The sequence below is a fragment of the Aphelocoma coerulescens genome, chromosome 1A, assembly GCF_041296385.1.
Source record: "Aphelocoma coerulescens isolate FSJ_1873_10779 chromosome 1A, UR_Acoe_1.0, whole genome shotgun sequence".
In the NCBI taxonomy this organism is placed as follows: domain Eukaryota; kingdom Metazoa; phylum Chordata; class Aves; order Passeriformes; family Corvidae; genus Aphelocoma; species Aphelocoma coerulescens.
In genome coordinates this window covers 33,972,060-33,984,667 of record NC_091014.1, presented here as the reverse complement: position 1 = coordinate 33,984,667, position 12,608 = coordinate 33,972,060, and the positions used below count along the sequence as shown (strand labels likewise).

The window sequence follows — 12,608 nt, the reverse complement described above, 5'->3', positions numbered from 1 at the left end:
AGGAAAAACTAGAGAGGGTTTTAGAGCTGCAGAGTACTTATCTGTTACATAATTCGTTCCTTGTGGGAACAATATCCCTCCCATTTGAATTAGAAGTCACTTTATAGCCTGATGGGTAAGAGCTCAGAGCCCTCAGCAATGCTCTTGGGACTCTCTCCTGCTGATATTTACTGTGAGTATTAGTTGCCCACATAAAAAACATCTCTGAGTTCTGTCAAACATAGCATGTGCCTGGATGTCTCCAAGCAAGGAGAGCAAAGTCCCCAGGTCTCTCTTCATCCAGCCATGCAGACACAGCCTCAGGAGATTTGGGCACAGACTTGTTTAGAGAACAGTTCCTGTGTGAGGGCTGTGATGGAGTGAAGAGGCTGGGATGGAGCTGGATTTCTTAGCCAGCTCATTTCTTATGGGTATTGTGGCAGACAAGCATTACAGGGGCTCTGAGCGAAGAACGGGTGGCAGCACCACTGCTGCTGTCCATACATCAGCTCTCTGAAGAGGTATGAAGATGGAGAACTGTGACTCTTTGCCAACTTCCTTCAGCTGCATTTATGCACGTTTACCCCCGACCTTGGGAATCTTTTATTTCTCATCCTTCCCTTTGTCATTTCTTGTCCCCTCACTTTCCCTCTCACACTCACTAGAGATTTATGAGGATGCTGAGGAGCTCCTCCACATCTGCTGAGTGTGAGGAGATAAGAAGCTGCTCAGACAGCAGCATGATTCCCCCACTGTCACCACTTCCTGCAGTACTTTCACTGATCAATACAGAAAGCTTTGGCATAAGAAAAAAACCTCCATATGTTTATTCTTAAAACACAAAAGCTGTATTCCAGCAAGGCTATTCATTAGGAGGAAGTGGATACTTTAAAACTACTTCAGCAGTTCTCTAATGCTGTTTCGACAGCTGAATCCCAATTCCACAGCACTGGAGAATAAAACATTCGGTAATGGACTGCTGCTGCTATTCATCTCCAGGTACAAGAGACTCACCCTGGCTCTGCCAGTGCCAAGTTGAACAGCATTGCTTCAATTCAGTTCTACACAGGAGAGGAATATGTTACTTCACTGCTACCTTCACCTGTTCCTTTTCCTTTGCTTCGTTGTGCTGGTTTTCTTGAGTATTTCACCATTTGTCTACAAGAGGATTTCTTGTTTATTAAAATTCCTTTTTTTTTATCTTCCCCTCTCCAAACATTCAGCAGCAAAAGCCAAATACAATCAAAAGCAATACTCATTCCTTTGTACTCCTTAGATGTGGGGAGTCCTTGTTAATTAGAAAAAGCAGGAAGGCAAAGTTTTCTTGCAGAATGATGGGTGTTTCTTAAATTCTGACAATAGCTGAGAAATCCTTGGGAAATATGTTCTTGCCAAAATTCACTCAGCATCAGACATGCTGTGAATAAATATTTCAGTTTCTTGCTTGCCACGTGGAGTCCTTTTGTTCCTTAGCCCTGCATCTGATTTGGAAACTGAGGAGTGCAAGGGTGTATGTTTGGTTTTTTCCCCCCTAGAAAACATGATTTCATGTTGCATTAGGACAGTAAGGGCAGTGGTTCTTGTTACATCCTGATGTTCTAGCTCGAGGTTGTGGCACAGACTGATCTCAGAACATGTGGACAGTGCACGTGTGTATGCAAGCATGTGTGTTAGATTTCATGTCTTTGGGCCCTTCACTTACTGCTAAAAGGAAATAAATTGTCAAAACTAGTGAGGCCTGGAGATTTTATCACTCAGTACCATTAGGAACAGTGGGTGCATTGCAGCTGTACAACATTACTTGAATTTGGCATCAAACTTTTTGACTAGTTAAGTGTTGGTTCATTTGCATTGAAGAAATCTATCCAGTAGAGCAAATACATCTGCTCTTGGTTCAAAGGAGTCCTCTGAGTTCAAGGCATCAAGATTCTAGACACAAAACATAATTGGGTTTTTTTTTTCTTTTATCCCCAGAGACTGAATAAAGTCTCAGTGATAGAAATTAAAACTTAATAATGAATTTGGTGGTGAAAAGTTCTGAGGTTAGAACACTCCTGGATCATTGACAAACTTATACATGCACACAGTGCTTCTGATCAACAGAGATACTGTTCTTTCCCTTTCTACAGATGAGATCTGGGCAGATAATTTCTGGTTGAGGATCCTCCCTAGAAAAGGGGATATTGAAATGCAAACCCTTCTTGTCCTTTCTGGTTTGGGAAACTACAGAGGTGTGCTTTAATTCTGGAGGCCTGTGTGTGTGGCTTCATAGAGCCTTTGCATCATCCTGGAGGTTGATACTTGCGCTTTTAATAGAACACATGCAGACTGGTGTTTTTTTTCTTGTCAGAGCTTTAACTATTCAGTTAATTATCAAATCATAGAAAAGCTTGCCTCCAACCAATCAAATACAAAATATCTTGCCTATGTGTTGGGCTGATGAAGTAAAACATGGCAGTAGCTCTTCACCCATAATGAGATTTCTTTCAGAGGAAACTTCTAAGTGAGTACACAGATGTGTTGGTGTAATAGCAGCAGGTAAAGCAGTAGGGGAGAACATGATAGAGCACTGTCTATGCACCTTTTGGACTCTGATACCCTTCTGCCCCCAAGCAGCACGTGGTATTTTTTCAGGACAGAAAAATAACTCCCATAAATCCAATGCCACTCAGCCCAGCACAGGCTGGGAGTTTTGAAGTAACATGAAACTTGGTATTTCACTAAATTAAGTACTTGACCACTCACATTCATGCAGTTTTCACTGAACTCATAAAAGTGAAAGAACTGTGGGACTCTGACCATGTTAACTGTTCCTTTCCAGTTTCAGAATAAAAGAGCTTTAAAAATCATTTCTATGGTCAAGAGAAACAGATAAGTTAGTCTACTTTGGCTTAAAGGGAAATTTGGATTTTATTTTTCATGCTCTATTACTTGCTTTTAAATTACTTTGTTCCAGTTCACTTCTGAAACAGTTGAGCCATGTTTACCTTCAGATGTGTCAGTGAACAAGTGTGTGGTTTCCAACAAGTAGTGTTATTTGGGGTCCTCAAGTTTTCAGACTACTACTATAAAGTCAATTTGTTAAGGCAAGTGTGTTTAATATTTTTCTGAAGACTGGTGAAGTCAGGCACTCAGAATGGCCAGTGATTTTTGATCAAGTGGTGCCTTTCAAATACTTTTACATTCTTATTCAGGAACTGTCACTGAGCTGGAAGGAGTTGCTTTGTGCATATGCCATGGCTTGTGTTTCTCCTGCCTGCTTCTGAAACACTGGGAAGCATGTCTTGGTAGGTCACAGCATTAAATCTGGCAGGCAGCAGGCTGTGAAAAACCACTTTCCTCACAGAGACAACCCTCTCTGGCTGTATTGTGCCTTTTCCACAGGTACACGCTGGCGGCTCAGGACCTGGTGATGCGAGCCAGGGGAGTGCTGAAGGACCGGGGCTGGCGGATATCCAACGACAGGCTGGGCTCTGGAGACGACATCTCTGTCTACGTCATCCCTTTGATACACGGGAACAAACAGTCATGAGAGGAGCATCAAGAGTGGTTATAGGATGGGGATCTTTTTGGGAAGGGCCTGTAAGAGACAGTATGCTTTTGGTGGTCTGACCAGGACACTTCCAATTGATGTAATCTAGTCAAAACTAATTCTGGAGGGGTATTTTTCTGCCCAAAAGGTAGGGCTCTGCACATATACTGTATATGATTAAAGATAACCCTTAAGATTCCAATTTCCCTACAGAAATGGTTTTGGTGCTTAACAGGAATGGGATTTAAATGCTGCTAGCATATTATGGATTCTGTCATCCCTCTAGGTGGGGTGGGGAATTAATTTTTTTCTCAGTTTACCATGTAGCTTGAAAGAGCCATTTCAGTTGTGAAAGTAGAAGGGGGTATCAGAAGCCAAGGAGGCTCCTGAAATCCATCCCCAAATATTCAGAAAGGGGCTTGGGTCACATCTCATTTAAGAATATATATATACATATATGAGACTCAAGAGTTTTCTTCTTTCAAAAAGTTGTATTCATGGCTTACCTATGGACAACTTCAAACTCGTGTAATCCTCTGAGCCCCCATTTTCCTCTCCTGTCTCTTCTTCAGTAGACTATACCTCCTGTATTTTAGTAGGAAAACTGAATTGGTTTCAGTGTGACTATACCTGTTTACTGCAGCTAAAACAGTCACCTGCAAAATTGTCCAGGAGAAATAGGTCACAGTCCTGTATGGCAGAATTTATTCTGGTGTGAGGAGTTACTTGTCAAGATTTCTTGTTGTGTGTATACCATGATTATACAGAGCATGCAAACTCAGCTTTATGTGATGTTTACCTGGAGGCCGTGGTTTCTTTGGGATCAGAGATTTATATTCATTGAATGGTTCTGCCTGCTTTATCCTGTTGAAAGGATCCCTGACCATAAAATTTTTGCATCAGTTGAGATTTAGTAAATTTGTTTGGGCTCCTGAGCGTGCTTTCAGTTGGACTCCTACTTGAAGTAGTGGCATTGTTCTCATGAGCAATTTGGATGCCCAGATCATGATCGATTTCAAAGGTGTTTCACTTCTTCCTGCCTCACTTATTATTCAGTATACCTTCGCCTGCTCGACTTCAGTGATCAGAAGGGGACAGCTTAAAACTTTGTGTCCTCTTGGCATTGAGAACTGTAGTCAAAGATCACAAGATGACTGTGAAAGATACAAGCCCTTGGCTTGATTCAGCAGCTCCTTTCTTTGCAGTGAGAAATCAATTTAAATAAAGAAAATTTGTGTAAACACTCTTGACGTGAAAGCAGTAGTCCAGAGAGAAACAAGTGAGCAAGTCTGCAGTGTAACCTGGCTGCCTAGTCCAGGCAGGCAGCTCTCTTACTTCATTGGCAGGAATTTAAGAGAAAACAAAATCAGGAAGTTCTAGCATACAGGCAGGTATTGGCTGGGGAGCCAACTTCCACGTCATTTGCGCCCAGAGCACATTGGTGTGGAGCTGTTCATCTGGTTTGTACTTCTTTGATAAGAAAAAAGACCAGGAGCTGACATCATTGTAGGGCACTGACTAGAGAGCTCACAAACGCTGTGTCCTTCCCAAAAGAGAAAGAGATGCTGTACCCTTTGCAGACTTTCTCCTGAGCAGGTGTGGCCCAGAGAGCTTGCCAGTTCTGTAATTTATGATGTGCTGTGTAAACACGACACAGCCCGAGTGCGGTGCAGCTGCCCAGATGCTGTATTTGACTGCATCTGGAAGTACAGTTTGGTGGATTTAAACTACTCTTCTACAAATCTCTAGACTCAGAAGAGTTTCAGGATGAAAGCAGACAATGTGGAGAGTGGAACAGCTCAAACATTGCAGCAAGCTGCATGATTTTAACCTGAAAAGTGTTCCATAGGTTCCCCAGTGCCTCATGTGATAAAGCTGCACAGAAAATGGATGTTTTATATTCTAGAGCTTCAGTATAAATCAATGGCATATCTGATTATGTGTTTTCATGCTTTCTTTCCATACTTTTTTTTCTCTTTAACTCTTTTTCTGTGTGCATCTGGGTGGAAAGAGGGGCTTGGAGTCTAGAATATTTTTCACATGGCCCTTCATATGTTTTAAAGTTTAAGCAAGAGATCTTCTCTTGCACTTTTTTTTTTGGCCTAATAAACTGGTAAACATGCTTTTCATGCTCTGTGTAACTCCTGTTGTCTCTTTGCAAATGCAGTTGTGTAGTCCTCTAGCAATTCAGATCCTCTTTCACAAAGAAATTAGTGCTGGCAGATCTGGTGAAATCATCTGAACAGGAAAGATGCTGGTGCTTCCTGGTACCAACTAAAAGCCCAAGTCAAGTATTTCAGTGCTCATGCACTGTTGGTCTTCATTTGGTAACACGGTGTCAACACACATAGCAGTTGCTATAAAACCATTGAGTGCAATGTGGTGAAAATAGATTTCCAGTGTAGCATTTGCCAAAATTTGAAAGTGAAACTTCAAGGCAATGGAAAAGGCACCTTCTCATTCAGGGGTGTTTTTAAACATACCCCTGAAGGGGTGGGTTAGCAGAATGCATGACTTGGTGGGAGCAAACTGGCAGTTGGCTTCTCAGAGCATGATCTGGTGGGCTGGTGAATCAGCCTGCACAGTGTTTGTTGTTCATCTGAGGTATTGCCGTCAGTCAGAGCTTCTCTGCAGTGACTGGGCCCAGGACGAGTTACGTTCAGTGTCAGCCCCTCTCCCAGAAAGGGCAGAAATACAGTATCAACAATTAACATCAATTAGCATCAATTAATGAATTCTGAGAACTTTAATAAAAGGTTTTCTACTCAGATGTATGTGACTGAAACTATGCTGTGACGCTTTCTGTTTTGCTTTTTTGCAAAGTATCTATTACATATTTGGGTGCTTTCCTCCCTGGAGTGTCTGGCACATCTCTGATCCATGCATTAGTACTTGAGCTTTCACTTTTACCTGCTTTCAGTAGGAGCTTCTTGCATCCCTGAGCTGGGGTCGTGCTCTGCTTCAAGGCATGGTATACATACAGATACACACCTAAAGCTCACAGAAATAGCAGGCAGGAGTCATTTTTTGGGCAGGTATTGTGTGAGAAGCAAGAATCATTAAAAGGACTTCAAATTCTCTTTAAAGGCTGAATTACTTTGCATTACACAGCATTAGAAAACACTGATGGCAGGGAGGATCCCTGGTGCACAATGCCATTTTTTGGATGGGTACAGGATGGGTATTGCCATGTTCAGACTTGCAGCTGCTCTAGGGCTCAGTGAAGCTCCCGAGTTAGAAGCAGACAGCTTGTGTCCTCAAACCAGAGCAAGTTAGGCACCAAATCCAAATTTTAGATCCCTGGCATGTCATCTTAGTTACTGCCTGATGCCAGCAGTGCTCTGGGTTTTGCCAGTCAAGTTCCCTTAGTATCCAAAATTGTTTCAGCCTCAGCAGCAGAGAACCTCAGTCCTGAGTTACATCTGCATTCATACTGCTATTGCACACAATGCTCTGCCTTGCCTGTGCATAGGCACTGCTTAGAAAGTTGGGCAAATTCTTGTCCTTCCTTGGATAATGGCAAGGAAAGGAAGCAGTAAGAGTTACCTGCAGTGTAACACTGTCTTCTCTTGCCTAGTCCAGTCCCATTTTTAGCAACTCAAAACCAAGAAGCTTTTACCATTCTCCTAGAAATACTGTTGCAGAAAGTAGAACAGCCATTTCAGATATTTTTCTCTTGCACTACCTACAATTTTCTAACCTAAAATTTTCTTTATTTGATTTGATGAAGAAGGTGTTTAGAAATTTAATTTACAACTGATTATGTAAGGCACACAACCATCTTTTGGTGCATTAAGACAAAAATGCTTCCTTCATGAACACAAAAGTGTATTGTCTGAGAGGGCTGCTGTTCAGTGGCCTCACATTGGAGAGAGAATTTTTTTAATAAATTCTAAAAAACAACAGGGCTAACAGGCTAAAGGAGAAGTGGGCAGAATCTGCTGTTAATAGTAGATTTCAATTTACAATTACTTCCATGTTGAAATACGATGAGAGGTTTGTGAGGTACTGTGAACTCTGTCCCTCCAGGATGTTTCTGAAGAACTGCTCTTGATGTTTGGGCAGATTTTGGCTCTGAACTTCTGCTAGGCTTTTAAAGAACACTACATGCTTCGAGCAAATCTGCTGTCTTTCTTCCAGCCTGGGTGTTTTCCTCTTATTTTACATTTTATGTACTAATACTTTCAGCATTTTTCTATCAAACATGAATGGCAAACTGTGTGGAATCGTTGTTCCTCCCGGACATTTTAGGTATGTAAATAGTTTTCCTCCATGTGTCTTAGATGAAGACTCAGTGATGTGGCTGTCATAGGGAGAGTGACCAAATGATGCTGTAACTGTGCTGCTGTATTTCACCTGTGATGTACTTGAAGGAGGATGCCCTTCTCCACCTCCATGCTCATTCTGTTTTCTTTTTTTTTCTTTTTAATCCATTGCTGTTGGTGCTCTTTCATAGGCATCTTATTTTGATTTTTTTAATACCTGCCACATTTTTCTTTCCTTCAATGGGCACTTCATCTTAATATCTTAATTTGAGATCTGTACAACTGTCTGGGGTTTGTATGTCCTGAAGAAAGGAGGACCTGCTGGAGGAAAATTATTTTGGACCAATGTACTTCTGCTTTGTGACTGTGAAATGTTAATCTTTTTGTAATCTAAGAACAAAAAATGTTTAGTAAAGGGATATATTTTGTGCTTTTTGAAACTTTTCAGTGCAATGAACAAAAGAGGAGGATACTGAAGAAGTGTATGTGCAAAATTTTAAAATAAAATTTTAAATTATATATTATATATATCCATCTAGATGTATAATCATTATTTTGCCTTTGTCGTGAACATTCTATAAGTCTCTTTACGTGTATTACTAATTGTGCAATGTGGACAAGTAGCACACTCTGCTTTACAAGGGAACTGATGATTCACTGACAAAAGGTCTCACTCTTGAGTTAGTGAAGTAAATTCCTGTGAGGTGTATTAGTGTATGGGTTGATGTGGAAGAGTTCAGCTATAGGACAGCTGTGAGAGCTTTGTGCTGCCATCAGATCATGATTCATTGCTCAGACTGCCAGTTGCCGTGTTCTGACTCAGTGAAGAGCTATGCAAAGTGATCCAGTACCAGCTCTCTGAGGCATTGGGTGTAATTCTGGAAATGACAACACAGTTGGAGTAAGTTTTCCCTCATCCTCACTTCCTTAGGAATCACTGTCTTAAATTCTGCTCTGAGTTTATGTTTAAGGGTGAATTCATAGATTCCACTGAAGCAAGCTCTCATGGTTATTTAGTAACCCACAGTGCTTTTGCAGGTACTGAAGATGCAGGAACAAACACCAGCCCTGCCCTGTACCAGCACAGCCACAGACAATGCCCACCTGGGTTACCAGCAAGAGAATGAGAACTGGGCACGTATCTACTCATTATATTTTGAAATATTGCATTGTAGCACAGGTGGTTCTCCTGCTTCCTATTTCACCTCATGCTTGGTAAAAGAGCAGTGAAAACATCTGTTCTAGTGCTACTCCAGTTTTTAAAGTGCTGCACATGCCCGTTGTATCCACTGAGCACAATGGAGGGTGCAGAGATGTAGTGTGTTACTTTCACTCTTGCTTCACTACTCTCCCCTTAAGTCCTACAGTTTATTACTGCAGTCCAACCTCAGTGTCAAGTTTAAAATTGCTGTGCAAATAAAACTTCAGTACCGCTTTGCCTGGCTTGCTGGTATCAGCTGAATAATAAGTGTTGGTAGCAGGCAGTGACAGGGAACTCTTGCACACCAACTGAACCTAAAGGACCTTGTTCCACATCATCCTCTTGCTTTTGCATTTCCTGAGCCCTAAATTCTGTAAGCTTGTAGATCAAGTAAGGCTTGTCATTTTAAATTTTTTTAGGTGATCCATACAACTCTTAAAATTTGGACGAGTTTCTCTAATTCATGTAGGAAATAAATCAGTGCTTTGCCAAATAATCCATGCATGTATCCTACTGAATGTACTCAGTTAACTAAAGTGACATAAGAGAACAATCCCAGTTATTTATTGTATTTTGTACAGTTTCTGTAAAACCGAGGCCTGAAATTTTGTCTTCTTAATGTATCCTGGTAGAGCAATGTACTTTCACAGAAAGTTGACTTCTTTATGCTTTTACACAGTGGTTTTTACTGATTCCAGAGTTTCTCTCATGCTTTCCAGGAAGGCTTATATAAATCAAAGTTTTTGCACATCCTGTTCTAGTTAGGAGGAAGGATGAAGGTTTTTTTTTTAAATCCTCCACTTTGCAAAACAAAGGATTTTTGGGGATGTTAAAATTATTTCAGGGGAAATGGTGCTTTGAGGACGAGATTGTTGAAAAGGAATTTGATGAAGGTAGACAGAATGCGTCTACAGGTAGATAAAGACACCCTATTTGGAGACTTAATAATTTAAGAACAATTAATCATAAATTTGAAGCTGTAGCAATAGTCCACAGCACTCTGCCACAAAATATTAAGGGGAGAGGGAGGTAGCTGCAGCAGAAGGAATAATTAGATCTTTACTGTAGCTAACTTAAGACTGATTATTTAGATGCATAGACATATAAGATCTCTGAACCCTCATGAATTTGTGACCACCTAATACTAGAATTACGTTGTTTTTCTTATGTGTTTTAGTCCGTAATTTCTCGGCCTCTAAAGAGTCATAGTGTCCCTCATCTTGACCACAAGCATTTATTCCCTTAAGCAACAGAAATCAATCCCTCAGTGTCAAGATGGCACTACAACCAGCTGTAATGGTTTCGTGTTTTCCATCAGCTTCTCAGTCGTCCCTGGATTTACAAGTCTGTTGGTTGGGTGTTCTGCTTGTCTGTGCTAAGTCAAGAACTTTCCCAACAGACTGTACTCCAACAGAGCATCTTCCTGGCTTATTTATGCTATGGGGTGGTATTTTTCCTTCCTTTCCTCCCCTTACTATGCCCCTCTGATTTAAAACATATTGGAGTAGTTAACTGCTGTTTGAGATGTGCCACTGTGTCCTTGGCAATCCACCTCCTCCCACCACTTGCTTCCTGCAGGTGCCGACAGCAAGAGCATCACCAGCAGCGCAGGAATGCTGGTAGCTAAAAGGAAGACTCATAGAAGGGGAAATGGTTTCTTCACTATCCTAACATTGCTCATTACTTCAAAATTGAAATTTACATGCCTGTAATATTTTAATTCTCCTATTTGAAAGGAGAAACTTCATGGTTTTTAAGTTGGTTTTAGAAGGCTCAACTTTCTGAGCCATTGTTACCCCAATTCTTTGGCTCAGTAATTCTCCAGGAAAACTACTCCTTCCTGGCAAATTAAGAGCTGTCTGGAAGATCCAAAGGTTGTCACACAAGCTCAGATACAGCATTTAGTTTCTCATATGGTAGTCATTTTGCATTTCTGTAATTGCTACAACTTTTGGGGGACTAAGCAAAGAACCTGAAATTTTGCTATTTTTGCTTTAGAAAGGTAAAACTTAAGGATATGGAAATTCTGCAAGATATCCACGAGTAAAATTACAAGGAAAGATTCTGTTTTCCCATGAGAGCTACTGTGGAAGACAAATGACTAGGCAGTCACCTCATGAAACAGCACAAATTGTTCCTAAATGGAGACCATTTCTCTGCCCAGTATAATATTCAATAAAACTCAAGGATGTAAAGCAGCTGACAGCCCTGCAGTCATTTCAGTCTGTTCAGAATTTAAACTGACCCTGCCCATCCAGATCTCTTAAATGTGTATTAGTTTAATTTTTAATCCTGCAGCCCTTTGTGGCAGATGTGAGCTGAGGCAGCTGTTTCAGGGTATGGTGCAGTATCACAGCACATACTGGGATGGGCAAGAGGAGACAGGGAGAAGCCAAACCCAGCTGCAGTTATCCAGGATCTAGAAGCAGACAAACCAGTTATTTAAAGAGGGAATTGCCAAAGAATGCACAAAGAGCAGGGAATTCCTGCAGACATGAGCAGTTAAGGTCTTAATTCTGAAAAATCCTCTTGTCCCCATGTTGTGCCTGTTTACTTTCATTCCTGAATTGGTACCACAGCTAATTGCACCAAATGTCTTACTTCTTGCCATCCGCCAGCTTTCCCTAGAGCTTTGTCTGCCAAATGTCAACTGCATCTCATCTAGCTGAGATCAAGGTACTCCACGAACAAGCTCCTAATACAAAGTTCTTATGCTGCGTTTTCTGAGGATTGTGTTCACTGTGCTCCCAATTAAAAAAATAAATTTACTTTGCTGGTCTTTGCGCCCCCTCTTAGTGCTTGTTTTTCACCAGCACTCATGCAATTGAATTTTACATCTGGGAATTTAGAGTATGTTAAAAGAGCTGGAACATCATTCTTACTCCTTGTCTGCTTGAACACCAGCATAGAAGCAGTTTAAATGAACCAGACAAGAATCAAAACACAAGTTTCAAACTCAGTTTCATGTCCAGACATATAAGTATTCTGTGAATGGGAAAAATATAAAACACAATGCTGAGACGGTAAATCTTACTGTGGTTACATTTTTTTAAGAGGGGTGTTTTAGGGAATGTCTGTTTAGTGCCAAAAAAAAAAAAAGGAAAGAGGGGAAAAAAAGAAAAATATTTACTGTTATATAAAATTTCCCAGTCATTCTTTTCGGCTACTGCTCCTGCAAGGTTTCCCTAGTGCTGGCTTCATTAGGAAAGCCAGTAGCCAGGGTCTTGGGTACTCAGTCAATTAGAAAATGGGAATAAACACCCAACAAACCTGGAGTCTTGAGGTTAGCTATATGGCACAAACTGAGTTCTAATAAATAAGCTTTTGTAGAATATAAAAACTGAAAATATATAATTATATATATATATATAGTTACACACACACACACATATATGTATGTATAGGAAAAATTAATAACTAACTTCAAACAGCAACAAAGAAGACACCTGTTTCTCCAGGCACCTCATACTCAATGGAGACAAAATCGAGTTCTAAACACTGAACTGGGAACAACTCGATTTTGTTCATTCTTTGGAGGATTCAACAGCTACCTTTGTACTGAAAAGCTGCATCTCTCCACAACTACTGGGGATGCACCAAACTATGGCTGTCAGACAACCTGGGCCAGGGA

The 12,608-nt window shown here is 40.8% G+C and overlaps 1 protein-coding gene across 2 annotated transcripts in view; it reads left to right on the top strand.

The window, feature by feature from the left end:
- PPM1H (protein phosphatase, Mg2+/Mn2+ dependent 1H) overlaps positions 1 to 8,302 on the top strand; it is a 133,847-nt gene extending 125,545 nt beyond the window's left edge. For both annotated transcript variants that reach the window (XM_068998278.1, XM_068998283.1), the window contains one exon: positions 3,364 to 8,302. In XM_068998278.1, the coding sequence (XP_068854379.1) occupies positions 3,364 to 3,511 (148 nt within the window). In that variant the 3' untranslated portion in view covers positions 3,512 to 8,302. The remainder of the gene's footprint in view (positions 1 to 3,363) is intronic.
- The last annotated feature ends 4,306 nt before the right edge of the window (positions 8,303 to 12,608 follow it).